Below are 19638 nucleotides of genomic sequence, written 5' to 3' on the forward strand. Positions count from 1 at the left end.
TACAATTAATAAAAATATAAATTGATTTCTTTTTTTTAAAAAAATGATATGTAAATATATTATATTGATAACGTGTGACATAAAAAAATAATAAGTGTTTTAATTAATGATAGTTAATTAATTTTTAATGATTTATATAATTTAAAATAAAAATATAAAAAGTTAATTAAAATTAACAAATGAATAAATATTTATTTAATTTTTTTAAAAAATATTTCAAAACTGTTTTTTTTTTAAATTTTAAAGATATATTTTTGATGATCATGCAGAGCACATGAAGGCGGAAAAAAAACCCAAGTTGTCAATGGCATCTTCCTCAGCTAGCTTTTCCAAAGCTTGAGAAGGTAGGGAGAAAAATAAAAATAAAATATGGCAACGTAAGGTTAACGTGCTTCTCACCAAATTTGCCTTTATATCTAGACAAAAGTTTCAATTTCAAAATCCAACAGCACCTGACGATAGGGGCATATCTGGCAATTTATCATAATTAAAAATAAAAAAAAAGGGAAAAAGGAAGCGCACAGTCGGACAAATTCAAAGAAAACCAATTGATCAGCCTCGTTTTGGAGGGAGAGAAGAGAGAGAGAGAGGGAGAGAGAGAGAGAGAGCAGCTTAAGGACGGCACGGTTTTCACTCCTCAGCCTCCTCTCGCCGGCATGTGACAGCCCCCTCCTTTTTTTTCTTCTTTCTCTAGAACTTTGACTTTCCTTTGACTTCTTCGTCTCCGTTCTTTTTTCCTCCCGAAGATGTCCAGTAGGTCACATCGGTCCTCCATCTCGCCGTTCCGTTCACGTAAATCTCCCGTTCCTTCGCCTTCCACCAAGACGGTGGGTCGGCCGGTGACACCTTCCCCCACGACGTCGTCTCGGCCTCCTTCTAGACTTTCGCCTTCTCCAGCTACTTCTTCTAGTCCCAGTCCAGGTCCAAGCCCGCCCGTTGTCGTACTTGAACTCCCCGAGACCGCCAAGCGTAAAGAAAATGTCACCGTCACTGTCCGTTTTCGTCCTCTCAGGTGCTTCCTCTTTGTGGCTGTATTCTGTTGGTCCGTTATTTAGCTGTCGCTGACAGTACGGAAGCTTTGTTGTTTGAAACTAATATTTAATTTATTTCTCTTTTTGGAACAGTCCGAGGGAAATTAATAAAGGAGACGAGATAGCGTGGTATGCAGATGGGAATTTTACAGTGAGGAACGAGTTCAATCCTTCTATTGCTTATGGCTTTGGTTAGTAACGTTTTATTTTATTTTATTTTACGTATTTGAGTTTAAAGAGTGCAATAAATTTCCATTAAAGTGACAGTAGAATTTCTTTTAAATTGTAGAGTTGCCAATTGCTATGAATTTTTGTTCGATGTTTTTTCATTTTGGTTTCACTCTATCTTCCATTTTGATGCTGCTGCACTGAGTAAATCAATAATGAACAACCATTGAGTAGTTTTTTTTTTTTTCCCTTCAAGGATAGGAGTGTAAGTGTTAATTTATTTATTTTCAATTTGGATTTTGGAGCGGAAGAGTTAGAAAAATGAACTAGTTAATATACATTTTTGGTTGCAAAGATTTTTATCTTTTGTGTATGTTCTACATGATGGTCGTGTTTTCTGATATATTTTGCTGAAACGGCCTTTTAGAACTTGGACATATACACATTTGTTTTTGAAATTTCTTATGGTTATTGATTTTCTAAGTTGATTTTCATGTCTTTTACAGACAGAGTTTTTGGTCCAGCAACAACTACACGCCATGTCTATGATGTTGCTGCTCAGCATGTTGTAAGTGGTGCCATGCAAGGGATAAATGGTAACTTTCTTTATTTTTTAATTTTAATTTCACGGACTATGATGAGCTATTGAGCTGCTGTGAGTCATTATAAGTAATTTATGACTGTCACTGTTGGTTGTGATGTACGGATGGGATATCTTAAATGTCCAATGACCCATTAAAATGATCAATTATGTGAAAATTATGGTATCACTTCGTATGAATTTTGATTTGAAATTTAGTGAACAAAGAGAAGAAAGCCTTAGTTAATGCAGAAATAAATCTCACTTAAAGTAAATCATTTCATGCAAAATTCATAGTGAAAAGAAAAACATTATATTCATTTTTTTTTCTGTGAACTGTATCAAATTCAAGCAAACAGCTAGGACATTGTAAAAGGGGAAAGAGGAAGAAGACTTACCCATGTTCTTTGAAGTTTTAGAAACTAAAGAAGGATAGATTGGTGAACAATAATTCTGTTAGTACTTGTTCATCTAGAATATGGATTAGTTAGTGGACATTAGCTTAAGAGAATTTTAGGAGAAAAGATAGTCATATTGATTAATGTAACATTCATTTATTTTTGATGCAGCATTAACTTAACATATTATGCATTGTTAATACAGAACAATAAATAATTGCTTATAATTTTTTAACTTGCTAACTAGTTAAGAAAGTTCAATTGTAGTACTAAACTAAATTGGTTTGACCATTTTATGAATTGTATTTATTGAAAATTAGACAAGAAAGAGTATCCCTCAGTAGAGTGGTGGAAAGGGATAACATATATACAAGCACTAGTTTGGAAGGGTTTAATAATAATACAAGGCCTATTTTCTTTCTTAGCCTGGTTCTGTAGTAATTCAAATTTAATGATGACAAAGTTGTCATTTCATGATGAATTGTTAGATGACTATGATTGCTGTGATCTCATGCAGGCACGGTTTTTGCATATGGTGTTACAAGTAGTGGGAAGACTCATACAATGCATGTAAGTGTTGAACAAGAGATTCTGTCATTTCTCATCTCTCATCTCTCATCTCTGCACTATAAGTTGTACTATATATACCATGAATGTGTTTTTCTGTTGGGTATTAGAGCTTCTTTTAGTGATTGATCTCTGTGGTGGATATTGGGTGCTTCTGGGACTAATTTGAATGAAAATATATAGTTTTTTCTTGGAAAGGACATCAAACATTACAATCAATATCTTTTTTACTTAAAATGGCTTTGAGCAGCATCCGAGCATTTGGCTTATTGGTTGGTGCATGATCTCTCTGCCTAAAGAGCAGTGTTTGAATCCCCCCTCCCCCAATTATTAAAAAAAAAAATGGCTTTGAGCAGATGCGAATGTGTGTGAATTCTTCTGTTTTCTGTTCTTGACACTTTCATCAGAGAGTTAATAGAATTTTACTGATAAATAAAGTCCTTTAGTGTTGGGCATTATCTATCATCAGAGGAAGAATCACAAGAGGGCCCTTTCATGGGATTTATCATGTTTATCCTATCTCTTTGCGCTACTTAAATGTACCTTGACCACCTTTCTTGATGTAGGGGGAGCAAAAGTCACCTGGAATTATTCCATTGGCTGTTAAGGATGTATTTGCCACCATTCAAGAGGTAATTGGTTGATCTTCCATTTGATTCAATGTGTTTTTAGACAATATACTTCCTTTGAGTAACTCAGCTTTTTCTCTTTTAGACACCTGGGCGGGAGTTTCTTCTTCGTGTTTCGTATCTTGAGATTTACAATGAGGTTGGTCCTCTTCTTATTTTCATTTATATGAATTTTATACTATTTTTTTTCATTTAATATGCCAAGCTAATACATTTTGCTTAAAATAGTAGAAGATAATGTCCAATGACTTCGAGTTGGGAGTTTTTTGGAGGCTAAAAGAAACATAGAGACATAGCCGGAAGGCAATATTTATTTTTGATCTGTATTCTAGAGGGTTTTATCTCGTCTCCCTGTGATGTTATTGCACTTTGAGCTAATTATCAGGATTCAAGGGAAGTTTATATAAGCCGTAAGTCATGCTAGTAGATATTGGATACTGTCAAGGAATTCAGAATGCTTCATAATATCTAATCAGTTTAGGAGCATCGTTTGATGTGGCTTCAAAACTTGTATTTAAGTTTTACTCATTGAATATAAAATGTAGCAAATGTAGGGGATAAGTGTTAAAGGATCATTGCTTGTATTTTTTTTATGTTTTTAAATTCTTGTCTTTCTTGGCATGTTTAATCTGGGAGGAAAGGTGCAAGTAGGTAAGGCATCAGATGATTAGATCAACCATGCTATTTAGTCTGTATTATTGGCTGCGAGTGCATGTGCTAGGCACGAAATAGATTTCTTGGACTGGACACTGCATTATTCTTCACAAGTGATTGAATAGATGAGTTATTTTTCTGAAGATCTGTACTGTAGCTCTGCTGTAAGCATAATAGACCAATCGATCTTAATGGTGTCACTTCTTGTTGTACTCTAACTTGTTGTTCAGTTTGTTAAATTTGATAATCTCTAGAAGCATCATGTCTTGTCCAAAGACCTTGCTCATTTGAAGTAAATGCTTTTCGTGCCTTCTTGTTTGGTGGTTGTATTAATAAAACCTTCTGCTTTTGCCCTCTTTGTTCACCAGGTCATCAACGATTTGCTTGATCCTACAGGGCAGAACCTAAGGATAAGAGAGGATGCTCAGGTGATGAAATGCTTTCTCCCTACTTTTCACCCTTTTAAGTGCTTATGTTTTGTACCCTCAATTATTTTTATGTGGAAGTTGTTCTTTTATTGCCCTTTGCCCCACGTTATCTGCGTTTATTGCTCCATATGTGCTGCTTTGTGGTAGATTTATATTTATTGTGTAGACTTATACCGCTTTTCAAAAAAAAAAAAACCAGTACACTTATACCTATAATATTACAGCAATCGCTGCAGTTTGTATAATCTTAACAGTTTAAGATCTATTTTATTTTAATTTGTGGTATATAATGTGAACAGGGAACTTATGTTGAGGGAATCAAAGAAGAAGTTGTTTTATCTCCTGCTCATGCTCTTTCCTTGATAGCATCTGGAGAAGGTTTAGTAACACTCACTTTCTGTATTCTAGTAGACAAATACAAAGAAACATTTCTCCCTTGGTACACTTAGTTGTCATTTATTTTCTTGAGATTTAAATTTATTTCTTAAAGCATAATTTTCTTTTTTTTTTTTTTTTGCTTTCATTTCTATATCCCTTTATATTTATTCATGTAGAAAGTTTGTTTCCTTAATTTTATCTTTTGTCAGATTTAAGGATTTCCTAATTATTTTTTGCTCTCTCTTTCTCATATATACTCTCTATCCTTTAACATGTGTTTTTTCTGATGTTACAGAACATAGGCATGTTGGTTCTAATAATTTCAACCTTCTTAGCAGTCGAAGTCATACTATATTCACCCTGGTACTTATCTTTTGCTTAATTCAAACCTTTAAATATATTTTAATAATTTCTTATATCATTAGAATTTTAAACCTTTGCTTGAGCAGAAAGTCTTAAATTATATAATTTCTCCATATGAAATAAAGGCAGAGATAGCAAATTTTTTTTTTTTGCTATCTTTGATAGAAATGATGAGATTTAGTTGGGCTGGGCATTCTGGTTCAAATGCTACAGAGTAGAAAGGAAATTGAAGTGTTTTGAAAAGGGAAAAGGATGTATGTTTTGGAGGAGGTTTTTCTTGGTTGTTCTAGATGATTGATTCTATCTTGACTTATTTATTTATTTATTTGGACAATCTTTTTGAATTTGGTATTGGTAATTCTTCATCATCATCATAAATGATCACTTTGATGAACCTACCTAACTTTGTAAGAATTATACTAGTACAAATTTAGGGATACATCAAATATTACCCAATCAAGGTGTTTTTATATTTGTTCTTTTATTTTATTTTTCATGATTCTTGTCTCACTTAATATTCTATCAACTATCAGACAATTGAAAGCAGTCCACGTGGGGAGAAGAATGGGGAAGAAGATGTGACTTTATCACAGCTGGTAAATACCTTTTATATTATTAGAAGTTAGGATATCTGTGGGTTTACCTATCTTCCTTGATGGTGCTGCTTTTCTGAATAGAGACATCCAATGTCATCCTGGTGTTGGTATCTTTATCTGACGGGAGGGTTTTTTTTTTGGCAGAACTTAATTGATCTTGCTGGATCTGAAAGCTCTAAAACTGAAACAACTGGATTGCGGAGAAAAGAGGGCTCATACATAAATAAAAGCTTACTGACTCTAGGAACTGTAAGACATTGCTGCTCTTTTTGATCTTCTCTTTTCTCATTCTCTACTTTTGGTGAGTTAGGTTAACACTGATCCTACTTTGTTGCATGGTTGCTCCCCCTCCCTTGCCCGTGATATTTTCTTCTTACATAATTCATGTATTCTGCAATTATTTATAATCATAAATCTTATGAAGAACTATTTTGGACAAATTTCCAGTTGGATACACATTTACTTTTGCGTTGGTGCTTCTTGTTGTGGTGTGTTAAAAGTGATAAACTTCTGAACTTGTCATGGCATGATTTCGAAGATTTTGTTCAACCAGGCATATCCGTTACCATGGCTATATGTTTGCTAATGAGCTGGCATATGTTCTCACTGCAAATTTGATCTGCAGATCTCAAGACTTTTTGCTTATTAATTGTCTCTGATTGTAGGTAATTTCTAAACTGACGGATGGTAAGGCAACTCATATTCCATACCGAGATTCCAAGCTCACCCGTTTATTGCAGTCGTCCCTTAGTGGCCATGGACGGATTTCTGTAAGTTCAATTAGTATCTTAGGTGGTTCAGTATTGCTATTATTGGGCATTTTGTGTGATATCTTTGTTTATCACTTTTCCCCCTTTTGAAATGAATGTCGCTGCTGCAGTGATTTTTCGCTTTTCTTTGTCATCATAATTGCATGCTGAAGCATGTTTGTCAATGCTCTTTCTATTCTCAACTTTGTTGCAGCTCATTTGCACAGTGACACCTGCTTCCAGCAGCAGTGAAGAAACACACAACACATTAAAGTTTGCCCATCGAAGCAAACATGTAGAAATCAAGGCTTCTCAGAATAAGGTAAATTCTAGGCTTATTGTTTATTTGTAGTGTTAGATGAAACTTTGTTAGGCAGGCATGTGATTAGTTTTCTTAACCTGTTTAGATTATGGATGAGAAGTCACTTATCAAAAAGTATCAGAAGGAAATTTCCTCTTTAAAGCATGAACTTGAGCAACTAAAGCGGGGATTGATGGAAAACCCTTACATGGCTGCATCTACACAAGAAGATCTGGTTAATCTAAAGCTTCAGGTTTGTTGCTGTTCCTTGAAGACTTTGATAGTCATACTGGTTATTTCTACTGCACACTCCAAAAGTAAGGAAAATTGCTGATATTAACTAAGGCATTATTAGAATCACTTTCATTATGGTGAGTGTTCTTTATTCTTGGTATTCTTAAATTCCAATTTACTGGATGTGCTCCTGAAAATAAAAATAGTTTAATGTAGCCTGTAAGCACCAAAATAGCTGATTTTATTAAGGTGTCATTTCTTGTTATTGTTTCTAATATGCATTTTTTTATGATGTCAAAGCTGGAAGCTGGTCAGGTTAAACTACAGTCAAGATTGGAGGAAGAAGAACAAGCAAAGGCAGCATTGATGGGAAGAATTCAGCGATTAACTAAACTTATCTTGGTTTCCACCAAGAATTCCATGTCATCTAACATTCCTGAAAGGTCTGGACATAGACGGAGGCATTCATTTGGGGAAGATGAGGTGTGTGTGATCTATCATTAGAAGCATGTTTTGCATGATTATGGCTTCCTGATGTTTCACAATCTTAGCTATCATGCCAGTATGTAGAATTAGGCTTTTTGCAGTGAATCATTTCTATGATTCTCTTAACAATTTGAGTTCATGGGTATTATTTCCTCAAATTTACATTTGACACATTTGATGATGCAGCTAGTGTATTTGCCGGATAGAAAAAGAGAATACATAATTGATGATGATGCTGGAAGCTGTGCTTCTGAGCTCTCAATGGAAGGAAGGGATGATGTCACAAATCTGGATGAGTTGGTTAAGGATTATAAAAGGAATAGGCGGCGTGGAATGCTTGGCTGGTTTAAACTAAGAGTGAGTTCTGATATGTATTTCCCTGTTCTTTTGCCTTAAGCATGGGGTGTGAAAGTGGAGATTTATTTTTGGACTATGGTGGTTGTCAAAATGGACAAATGTAGACTGACCATTGTTTTGTTGTTTCAATATTCCTCCACTTTTTATATGTATGCTTCTCTCAAGCTATATTTCCTTTAAACTTATTGCTGTCAACGCCATTCATATCTACCTGTGTGTTTCACCGTGTTACCATTAATTTAACCCTTCCCCCTTCCCCCTTCCCCCAACCACCTCTGCCCTCATCCACCTGTGGCTTTACATCACTAGTCTACTGCTGCGTTCTTGATTTCTTGTAATTAGATATATGCCTTTGTGCTACTGAATTTAAGACTTGGATGACTATGACAATTGATCAATCTGAAACATTTTCATATCAAAGAATGCAATTATGATAACTCTGAATAAATTTATTTATTTCTCACATTTTTTGAATTATAATAATTTTTCCATGAGAGCAGCAGTTGTTATAATTGTTAGAAAAAAGGTGAATCTGAAAAAGTTGAAAGCATTCCTCATAACAAGTAACTGAGAAAGGATTAAGAAGGATTCGAAAATGGAAATTAAAAGTTCACTGTAATCTTTCTGTCTTGCTCCACGTTGTATTTGAATATGGAAATAAAGGAAAACTCAAACTACGTGCTTCTAGATATTTTTTTCTTTCGGTTTTTCTAAAATTTTTGTTTTTAGCATCTTTGATTTTGTACTTGGAAATTCAAACTAACTAAACTAAACTAATCAATGTCTTTGAGAATATTCCTCTGTAGAAACCTGAGAATCTGGCTGGACAGTCAGTGAGTGCTGATAGTGGGAGCTCTGCTAGTGGGTCTCCTGCATCTTGTTCAAAATCTTTGCAAGACAAAGTCACATTTAATGATACAAAAGATGTACGGAGAAAATCAGTTAGTAGGAGAGGAGATGATCCTGCAATTATTGATTCATTTCCAGAAAGAACTCAAGCTGGTGACTTGTTTAGTGCAACTGTCGGTGGTCGTCGTTTGCCTTCAGTAAGAACACTTATTACTTTTTTCCTTTTTTTTTTCATTTATGATTATCCAAGGTGGCAAGTGATGCAGCATGAAAAGAAGCTGCTGGAACTCAAGATTTTATTTTGTACTTTTGTTTTATTTATTTTTCAGTGTTATGCTTGATTTCCAAGTACTAGGGCCTTAGCATCATATTTGGTATTCTGCATTTCTATTACGATTTAGCTATAGTTGCCTTCATCAAATTCCATCTGACAGATATAACTTCCATTGCAAAGGTCAGTAGTTGAAAAATGATAAAGCTGATACTTCAACACATGAGATGAAGGAGCTAAAACTGAAACTTTTAAATCAAACTAATTAGAAAACAAATTTGGCAGGACAACCTGATGGTTTTTACCTTGTGATCCATACAGGGTTTATATGACCTAGAAATTTAAAACTTCAGCATGAGCTAAGAAAGCTGTAATAGAATAACTTGGAGAAGCATTATAAGATGTAACTTATAAGAGAAACCAGGATTTCTTGATGGGTGGTATCCTTCTCTCTTAAATATATTCAATCACGTTGTCTGTGGGAATCTGATTGTCCTAATTTGTTTTTTTAGGTTTTCTACATTTGTGCATTGAGGCTGTTGGTTCAAGGATATGCTTTTACTCAAGTTTACTGCCTTTTCTTCTACTATGTTTTGTTAAGATTATGCATAAGAGTGCCAAAAAATTATGTACATGTACATTGTTTGAGATTTTCAAAAGAAAGCCCGAACTTGTGTGGTGGTTATTTGAAATTAACTTGTTAAGATTCTTTCCCACTGTTGCATATTTTTGCATGGTAATGTAATACATTTTTTTTGGTACAGTTGCTTTCGTTCTGGTCCTTTGTGGGGTTTAAATAAACCTTTGCTTACTTAAGTTCTTGTAAATAAATTTTCTCACTATCGTAATTGTGAAAACTAACGCTCCTTCTGCTCATATTTTGGGGTTATTCAGATAACATGTAAATAAGTGCTATAGCCTATAAGTTATTGCTCAAAATGTTATATTAACTGGGATTGCTGAATGCACTTTCCAGAGTGGGACCACTATTACGGATCAAATGGATCTTCTTCAAGAGCAGATGAAAATGCTAGCTGGAGAAGTCGCATTGTCTATTAGTTCTCTGAAAAGGCTGTCAGAGAAAGCGGCTAGCAGCCCTGATGATTCACAGCTTAGGGTGAGCTACACATTATACTCAGCACCTTATGAGAATTTCTAAATTTAATGGGCAATAATCAATGACTCACAATGTTCATATTGGTTAATACAGGAGCAAATGCGGAAGTTGAAGGATGAAATTAGTGAAAAGAGGCATCAAATACGTGTTTTGGAACAACGAATGATTGGATCAGCTGAGAAGACTCCACAAACATCAAATAGTGCTGAAATGTCACAGGTAAGCATGCATCAAGTAATGGATTGGTATGGACAGAAATGAGAGAAATTGATGGAATCAACAAATAGAAAATTAAGCTTTGAACACTTAGATGGTTAAATCCCAGAATTTTTGGGTGATGCAACCACATTGTGCAGAGAAATTTGCCTAGTATTCACATTGGGTATTTCCAATTTAATCCACAACTTTCCATGTCAGTTGGTGGAAGAAATGTGCAACATTCTATTAGCCCTGTGCAGTTGTGTGAATAACTTCTGCTTTTGAGGTTAATTCTATCTCACTTTTTTTAAAAAAATAATCTTTCAAATTTTCTGTTTTATTATGTTTAGAAGTTTCAATAAAACTTCTTTCTGTCTGACAGTGGTTTTATGTTATAGTGAGGATCGAAATGAAAGATAACAAATTACAATGCTTTGACTTTTGATGGCCAAAAATAAAATAATAAACCGCTGTTTTCTTTTTAATATTTTTTTGTGGGGTGTGATGGGGGGTTAGTAGGTTGTAATATATCATTTGTTTGTTGCTCATTCTCTCTGAGGACTTTTTCTTTTTGGCCCCTCTTTCTTGCTGATTCAGTTTATGACTCTCTAATGTAGGCTCTGTCAAAGCTTACGACACAGCTAAATGAGAAAACTTTTGAACTTGAGGTTCGTTATTCTATTTCCTTGGTTGTCGTGGTAATGGTATTTTAATGTCAAATGCCATGAATATTATACTAATTTGAGTGCTTGTTATGGAATGTCTATTTAAGATCAAGTCAGCAGACAATAGGATACTTCAGGAGCAACTTCAAAGGAAGGTAGAATTTCTAAAGTTGCATTTTCTTCCCCCTTCTTTATTATTTTAGTCTTTGTATATTAAAAATAATCTTTGATTCTCTTAATAGATATCGGAGAATGCTGAGATGCAAGAAACTATTCTTCTACTAAGGCAACAGCTGAATTCATTAACAGATAAAAGCTCCAGGATTCCAAAAGAAAGTGCAGATAATGAGGCCAGCCCAGAAAAAACTTGTTCTGAGGAATTATTACAGAACAATGATGGGAAGAATGGAATTGGTTCATGCAAAGAAACTTATGGTGATGATAATACACCAACTAGTGTCATAAGCTTGAATCGAGTATTTTCCCAGGAGGACTCCAAAGAGTGTGACAAAAATACCTTGTTGAATTCCCAAGTTCTTATTCAGGTTATTCCTCCTTTATTAATTCTGGCATCTTAAGCGATATGAACTCAGAATGCTACTTTTGTTCTCTGCTTACTGAAGGGAGGCGTAATAGCTAAACACTCTTCCTTGAAGGGTTTTACTCATGTGTTCAACCTGTTTATTTTCTTAGGCTGCTGAGATAGAAGGCCTGAAGCAAGAGAAGGTGAAATTAACGGAAGAGAAGGATGGGCTTGAAATTCACAGTAATAAACTGGCAGAGGAAGCTTCATACGCAAAAGAGTTGGCGGCAGCAGCTGCAGTTGAACTTCGAAACTTGGCTGAAGAAGTAACCAGGCTTTCGTATGAAAATGCTAAACTGACTGGTGAACTGGCTGCTGCAAAAGAGGCACGCTGCAGATCCAACTGTTGTCAGAGGACTGCTCCACATGATTTTAGACAAAATAACATGGGTGGTGCTTGGCCTGATGGTCGTCCCAGGAAACAAGAGAATGGAATTCTCATTGAGGAGTTGCAGAAAGAACTTAACACGAGAAACCAAAGGGAGGCTGCCCTGGAAGCTGCACTTTCTGAGAGAGATCAAAAAGAAGGTGATTTGCGAAGAAGAATTAATGAATCAAAGAGACGTGAGGAAGATCTGGAGAATGAGCTTGCCAAAATGTGGGTGCTTGTGGCAAAGATGAGAAAACCTGGTGTTAATGCTGAGGACATATTATCAAATATTTCGCAAACAGGAGAAAGAAATGGGCTTTTGCCATCCAATGATCACTCATTTAAATTGTTCAAAGAGGAAGAAAATGGTGAAAATTTACATGGGATGAAAACATATGAAGAGTTAAGAGCTTGCTATCAGGAAGAAAGGAGAAGATGTGGAGAACTAGAAAGGCTTGTTTCCAGAATGAAGGTATGTTATTTCTTGATCATGATTTGAAGAAATGAACTCATATGTTTATTTTCTCGTGCCAGTTTATAGTTGTTGATGTTTCTTCAATTATAAATCTATCTTTCTGCCATCTGGTTGGCTTCTATAAAAGGGTTCAGCCCCAATATGAGTATAAAAGTAGTGTTCATCTTCCAAGCCAGTGAGGAAGCTATAAGATATATGAGTGCAGTTCTTATGGAAATTGATCCTGGCATGGGATGAATGTTCTAAGCAGTGAGTCGACGAACCAATTGGCAATGGGTGGAGAGGACAAACCTCAATAAACAAACCCCAAACTTAACTGCTGTGGATAAATACCACTTAACACTCTTAATTCCTCTGTAAGCCCAATACTGTCATCTGAAGTGAATGGTAGAAACAAACAAGTTAGGTTTTAGTATTATGTTAAGCATTCAACCTACCTCAACCTTAATCGATTTATGATAGGATAGCACCGCGTAGTGAATGCTGATGGAGTCTTTTATGCTTCTTAAATTTCTTGTTTCTTTCTTTTTGCTCTTCCTTGCTCTTTTCCTCGATTATTTGGATCATTACTGAAATGGAAATTGTATCAATTGTTGGTGCTCTAGTTTCAGTTATATAAGCCTGATATTGAAATGCCACGTTCCAGATTTTGTTTGATCTTGTGCATCTTAGGACCACCTTTTTATATTTCTGAAGTTTGACATAGGCCTACTTAAGTACCAATGTAGCCTGTTAGTGAAGCTGAAAGTTGAGCTGCAGCTTTATTTGTGTGTTTTATGGTATTGGCTATTCTAAATGAGTAGGACCACTCAATATATATGGTGTAACTGTTCTAGTGTCTGCTATTTAGTTGAATTTGTTTATTGTGTAAGTGTCTTGAAATGGTTATGATTTATATTTTTTTTTGGTAGATTTTTAAGTCCCATCCAGACCTATGAAACAAAAATTGTGTTAGAAAAGCTTAAAATCTAAACTGATCAACCCTCTTTTCCAGGGTGAAGATATCGGTGGTTTGGATGTTACAACACTTGAAGAACTACAGAATTTTCATGTTGACGCTATAACGAAAATCTGCCATGCAAAGGTTATATCACTTTATACACTTTCTGGAAATGTTTCTATATTACAATAATTGCCATTCTTTTTATGTTCCTTGGTATAACTTCTTTGGTATTATACCTAACTTAGCTAGTCCTGATATTGCAGCTACACGTATCTTAGTTGCGTGATGATTTAGTAATCTGTCATTCATCGCAATAATTAGCTGAATAATTATCTTCATGAATAATCCAATGACATTTCGAATGCTTAATATCGGTGTTGCAATAAGCAATTTAAGCTTTTAGGGAGCTGTGAAGAGGATGTAAAATTTAGCAATATCATGCATAATAATATCTTTTGTGATTCTATAGTATTTCCTTTTCTTTCTCTAATTTTGGCTCTTTCACTTTTGCAGTGTGCAAATTATATTTTGTAGCATGCAGAGTTTAACCGTTCACAGAGGATCTTGCTTATGATTTTTCCAACCATCAAGGTCAGTATTGATGCATTCCTTTTTCCCATTGTATTGGGAAAATTTAAATTAGCTTTCGTTGACTTCATGAAAGAGGAGAGAAAAGAAAAGGGGTTGGGGGGCAGGGGAGTATCACGTGCAAACTGCCCAACTAAACTACACTCAATTGAGCATCAATCATATGTGAAATAGAGTATATAATTTTTCATTGTTTTTCTACAAGAGTGTTTATAAAGGTGCTTACCAGCTTTGAATTAAATATTAGTCGATGCATCACTGCATCTATGTGCTTGATATAATCATTCATTTTATTATTCATACGACAAATTATCTATGTATATATTCATATATCCATGGGTATTTCAAATATCTGCAGTAAAAGGTCACGAATTTTGCTGAATATCGAGGATATATAGAGTAATATCGATGGTATTTCAAAAAAATATCTATGAAACTTTCGATTAATGAATAATTTTACTGAGGATTTTAGCTGAGTATAACCATAGAACAAAACTCAATTGGTTATGAAATCAGAATGATATCAAGTACTAATAGTTGGTATGATGGTCTTTATGGGTTACATAACCATGAACAATCAATGCACATGTTGAACATCCACCATATTCTCATATTGGAAAGCAAACTTTTGAATATGATCAACCAATTAAATTACATGTGGATTATAATCAGTTTCCTTTACCTGGATATCAGGTTCATGTTAGCCGAGTCAAATATTGTTGCGCAGAATTATTTAACCGGTTATCAAAATGTTATATATGGATTTCAATATTATGAAATAACTCACCATACCAAAGAAAGTGAAAGCTCAATTTGTGATATTAACTTCCAAGGAATTCAATGTGGTGTTAGGTATTATTAATAATATTTGGTGTTATTGAAAATCAATATTTTACAAATTTATTCAATTTTTTTTTATTTCTTGTGTAAATTATAAATAATATATTAATCTTGATTGTATATATTTTTCGCAGCGTACATATTTACCAATGTACTTTGTAGCATTTTAGTATGCAGTCATTCTTATCTTATGACTTTAAAATATGTATAATTATATATAAAAATAAATATATGCTAAAATTTCATTTCAAATTTTCAACATTTACTAAAAGTTTCCATCGTTTTTTCCTACTTTTTATGAACATTTGTTAATATTTTAAATCTATGGATATATTTGTAGTTTAGAGTCTGGAGGACCGTATATGAATAACACATCGATATCTAATTCCTGGCTTATCAGACCTCAGCCAGCAAGCTTTCACCTTCGGGCTCCATGAATATGTATTTCTATGTCTGTAGAGTATTTTCACCATGACCAGAGGGCTTATTAGATGACTCCCAAGTCAAATGCTTGAAAACTACGATTGAAGGAGGTTGATGGAAGAGATTAGTGTAACTCAGTATCATAGCCTCCTCAAGTAGATGTTCATGATTCTTTAAAACCTGGAAACTACATATGATTGGGTTAGTCACACCATAATAGGGTCATAAACAGTTCATCCACAAACGCACTACTATGTTTATCCTCATATGTCTTTTACAGCATTAATCTGATGGATTACACTGTTGCTAATCTTGCTGATGTTACGCAGGTTTAACGTATTCTTTACATAATGGGAAATATTAACCAAATTGAGTCATTTCTGAGACGGCTTCTTTCTACCAATCATCATAATTCTGTGGACAAGCATGCATCGTTTTCCATATCGGAAATCCGTGTAGCTAACTTGCAGCAGAAATGCCAGAAAACATGTCAAAAGTTTTCCAGGTTATGTTTGAATTTCTTCTGCTAAAAATATTTGTATTACCTTTGTATCTGGGATAATACCCATTTACATCTTATACCTTGTAGGTTACAAAAAGAGGAACTGTTCGAATGTAGTTCTACAAGCAAACAAATGTATGTATATGCTACATCTGATAGTATGAAGTTGTTTTGCTTTATCTTTTACTATATCAGAGCTCCCTTTTGTGAACCCGCATGTTGCTCTTGCTGGAAGCTTGTGTTGCGGGATGATTCTCTTCTAAGATACCAAAATTGGCTGCATATGGTTGTTGAATATCTTCGTTATAATCACTGTCCAAACTGTTAACAAACAGGAGGAAGAACAAAAGAAAAAAAACACACTGGTAAGAAAATGGTGAATGCAATTATAAAGACGAATAGCAAATGCTAAGAGAATGAAATGGTTCACGACTTGGGAAGCCTATCACAATTTGCAGACACCCATCCAATCTGCTGCTTCTCGTTGTCATAAACTACCATTTTGTCCTGCAATGAGATGTCTGAGGAGCAAAAAGATGAACGAGGAATGGTTAGCCCAAAGTAAGGAAGGAAAGCATGGACCCTGTCTCTTCTCTATTGTTTCTAACCTCCAATTATGTTGAAGTCGCCCAGTCCCGCTTCTGTGCCATTCAAGACTCCTAAGCATGCATTTCCATGTTCCTGCGATGGATGAGCATGTTAGATGTGTCGCTGCACACGTGCTTGCTTGCTCATATCATATTGCTTTGAAAATCGTTGATTAATCCATTGCTCACCGTGACAATAAGATAAGCTTCAGGTGGTAACTGTAACTGAATATTCCTGGTGTTTGTAAAGCTCAGTGTCAAGCTGCTGAAATAGTTCTTGACATCATGAACAGATTTGAAAGGTTTTGGGCCTTTCCAGCAGATTGGAAGAGCTTGATCGTGCACTGTATTCAATGGCTTCCCCGTTAACCCTCTGCTTACCTGTAACATGCAATTTTGGATCAGTCCCTTAAACAAAGCTTCAAGATTTCTCTCAACAGGGGAGCACTCCTACTGATTTTCTTACCAGATCAAGTACAGCTTCATAAACTCGCAAGCAGAAGTAAGTGTAGGAACTCCCACTGTCAAAAACTATTTTTAGGTTCTTTATACCAGTAGGTTTTCCACCAAAAAGGAGTTCTGCTGGACTGGACAAATAATGCTTACTGAAATAAAATAACCCAAAAACAGAGAACAAAAGTTAAATGGTAAGATGAAGTTGCAATGGAAGGAAAGCTAGTGGATATAATAATGCTTACACGCCGTCTGACATGGGCATCCAAACAATTCCTGAAGAAGGGACAAGATCATATCCTAGGAACAAGTATCCTCCACCTTTCCCGCTTAAACAATGGCCTATTACATTTCTTATTAGATCGAAGCTTTGCAGCTGTGACAAGATGCTTGCTTTGCCATTGCCAAGCGCGAGGACTCCAGCTGTTGAAGGAGGAGGGTATGGACCAGGATTCTTCACATCATAAGCGCATCTATAGAAAAAGGATAAGAAAAGATGACATGCGGTTATTAGGAAGTGAGTACTTCTGTCAAAGCTGAAGCCATTTCCACAGATCAGGACACTCCTTTCATGGTAGAATCGACAGTATTGCCAAAACTGAAACTTCAAGGTTGCTAAGTTTATAAAGAGAGCAAAAATACACCCACCCAAACGTCAAACGGGGACGAATAAGGGAGCCATTCGTAAGTCTAAGGGAAAAGAGGTCAGTGACCATCACACCAGTAACTGAACCATGATCAACATACTCGACCTCAAAGTCACATTGGTCATCCGGTGTCTCACATTGAGGACTTCCTGGGAAGTGAACCGCACCACAGGAGGGATGCTCACAGCGTACAAGCACATGTTTTTTAGGCTTGTAAAGATCATTGACGGGCTATAAAGAGACAAGGACATAACAAGAGATAAGCAAGGACATGGTAGGAATCAACACCTAGTCACAAATTTACCTTGGTGCAACCGTTGCAAGGTGCATCACATTGGACCCAAGTGAGGTCACTGCCTGTATCAATATCAAACTCAAAAACCTTGGGTGGATGGCCTATGCTAAGCGACAAAGAGTAGTACCTGCAGATTGTTTCAAGGAAAGCAAGAATTCCTTGATTTTCAATCATTGGAGAGAAGGGTAAAATAAATACTATCAAAAATTTTATAAACAGAACTATACTATTATAAGAGACAAGATTGTTCATTGAAACCATACTCCCATAGGCCCTGAGTTTTGATTTCATCAATATGATGATACAAGATATCATATTAGAGAATCCAAAGGAGAAACATTTCAAGAATTCTTCTCAAAATTTATACTACAAACTAAAAAGAACACAGTAGAGAAAGGCAAGACAAGAACTAATCAAGTGATACTCAAAATCCCCAGTAGAAAACAAGACTCAGAAGAAAATCAGCAAGAATCCCAGTTTCACAAACAAAGCTACACATGCAAGAAAACAAAGTATCATAAAACTAACATACTTGAAGAAAGCTAAAGATTGAGCAAGAAAATATAAACAAACTTACACTTCAAAAAAACAATGGAGACGAACTTACCCGAAAGGATAAACATTTCCAGTAAGAGGAAAAAGAACAGATGAACCAAACCCATTAGCAACTTTTGGATGGGTTGACTTTTTCTTGTTGGGTTGCTGACTGTCAGATGAGAAACACCCTGGGAAAGTTGCAGGCAACACTAGAAAGAACATCATCATCCATGGCACTGTTGCTTTCATTTTCTTCACATCCATCTTTTATGGTTGAGCAAATCTTTTGTAACAATCGAAAAATACGTTGGATTATTGGGAATCTAAGAAACTATAAAAGGGAAAAGAGGAAAAAGACTGTTTTGTTTGGATCAAAAAGAGAGTTTTGAGAAAGAAAATATTCAGGAGAGAGATTTAAGTCTGATTGGCCGGGTTCGGACTCTGGGTTTTAGTGCATTTAATAGACGCGAGTCTGCAACGTCGGACAGCGTCCACCTGTTTTTCACCATTAAAATTAATTCTTATTTTATACAGATAAAATGGTTTTTGTAACCTTGTGGAAAATGAGAAAAAACAGGTTTTTGGGAAATGCCAAAGTTTTAATTAGATTAGGAATCAATAATTATTATAAATAAATCAAATTTACTCCTAATTTCTACTTAATTTAACGGTTGTTACTCTTTTTTAATATAATTGAAATTTAATGTTTATATTTTTTGTTTAAATTAAAATTTAAAAACCCGTTTCAAAATTATATTTCAATTTCAATACATATTTAACTTTAAATAATCTTTTTTTGCATGTCGCAAAAAAATTTTTTAATTTTTTTACATGTACTTTTTTTTTGCATGTTAAAGCCAAAAATAATTTTTGTTTAGTATAAATTCTCTACATTTATTCAATTCATTTTCATTAATAAAAATTAATGGAGTTTTACCAAGTTGATTCCGAATAAAAGGATTATAAAGAGAAATTAGTAAGACACATCTACAAGAAAGCTTTTTATTTTTCTTTTAACCTAGAAATATATTGTTGAACATTTTTAATACTAGTAAAAATGGGCTCATGTTGGATAAACAAAAAAAAATCTTCAAATAAAGAGTATAATAAATTTATGTAATTGGACTAAAATGGGTTAAGATGTAAATTAAACCATGATTAGAATTTTTTTAAATCTTATTTTTTTGCTTTTAAATTATATAGTAGATTGGTTTCATTAATATAAAATATAATCATTAATGGAGTTTTAATATGATCCAGATTTATCATCTGTAATTCATTTACACTTATCAGTGAAGATGAACAATAACACAGATTTTGAAGTCATTTCATTGTTTTTTAATTTTGTGTACTAACATGTATAGTCGAAATTGTCC

General features: G+C 34.7%; 2 protein-coding genes across 3 annotated transcripts; one reads left to right on the forward strand and one right to left on the reverse strand.

The window, feature by feature from the left end:
• The first annotated feature begins 513 nt into the window (after positions 1-513).
• LOC110416200 (P-loop containing nucleoside triphosphate hydrolases superfamily protein) lies at positions 514-13952 on the forward strand. The gene is made up of 25 exons (XM_021428093.2): positions 514-1012; positions 1125-1222; positions 1706-1795; positions 2695-2747; positions 3311-3376; positions 3459-3512; positions 4396-4455; positions 4755-4833; positions 5129-5196; positions 5730-5792; positions 5937-6041; positions 6458-6562; positions 6756-6863; positions 6949-7095; positions 7377-7559; positions 7749-7919; positions 8726-8965; positions 10016-10156; positions 10250-10375; positions 10972-11022; positions 11127-11174; positions 11262-11564; positions 11713-12444; positions 13442-13531; positions 13904-13952. Exons 1-25 carry the CDS (start codon positions 747-749, stop codon positions 13922-13924), a joined length of 3468 nt encoding a protein of 1155 aa, XP_021283768.1. The 5' UTR covers positions 514-746; the 3' UTR covers positions 13925-13952.
• Positions 13953-15923: 1971 nt separating this feature from the next.
• LOC110416201 (aspartic proteinase Asp1-like) lies at positions 15924-18696 on the reverse strand. Of its 2 annotated transcripts, none has more exons than XM_021428095.2 (9): positions 18333-18696; positions 17735-17852; positions 17432-17661; positions 17029-17256; positions 16797-16935; positions 16520-16711; positions 16352-16424; positions 16177-16264; positions 15924-16064 (listed from the first exon to the last, which is right to left on the reverse strand). In XM_021428095.2, exons 1-9 carry the CDS (start codon positions 18524-18526, stop codon positions 15935-15937), a joined length of 1392 nt encoding a protein of 463 aa, XP_021283770.1. In that variant the 5' UTR covers positions 18527-18696; the 3' UTR covers positions 15924-15934. The 2 variants fall into 2 exon arrangements, with proteins under 2 accessions (XP_021283770.1, XP_021283772.1); XM_021428097.2 differs by having other exon boundaries at positions 17735-17883; positions 18333-18525.
• Between the last annotated feature and the right edge of the window lie 942 nt (positions 18697-19638).

This window comes from Theobroma umbraticum, unplaced genomic scaffold (assembly GCF_002168275.2).
Source record: "Theobroma umbraticum cultivar Fairchild unplaced genomic scaffold, ASM216827v3 scaffold_51.0, whole genome shotgun sequence".
NCBI lineage: Eukaryota > Viridiplantae > Streptophyta > Magnoliopsida > Malvales > Malvaceae > Theobroma > Theobroma umbraticum.

Excerpts from the sequence above, each read along its gene's own strand:
- LOC110416200 (XM_021428093.2), top strand. The coding sequence starts at position 747 with ATGTCCAGTAGGTCACATCGGTCCTCCATCTCGCCGTTCCGTTCACGT. Across the intron at positions 11,565-11,712 it reads ATTCCCAAGTTCTTATTCAG|GCTGCTGAGATAGAAGGCCT; the intron begins GTTATTCCTCCT and ends TTATTTTCTTAG. Across the intron at positions 13,532-13,903 it reads CGAAAATCTGCCATGCAAAG|TGTGCAAATTATATTTTGTA; the intron begins GTTATATCACTT and ends TCACTTTTGCAG.
- LOC110416201 (XM_021428095.2), bottom strand. The coding sequence starts at position 18,526 with ATGGATGTGAAGAAAATGAAAGCAACAGTGCCATGGATGATGATGTTC. Across the intron at positions 17,662-17,734 it reads CTTGCAACGGTTGCACCAAG|CCCGTCAATGATCTTTACAA; the intron begins GTAAATTTGTGA and ends GTCTCTTTATAG. Across the intron at positions 16,265-16,351 it reads CGACTTCAACATAATTGGAG|ACATCTCATTGCAGGACAAA; the intron begins GTTAGAAACAAT and ends TTTGCTCCTCAG.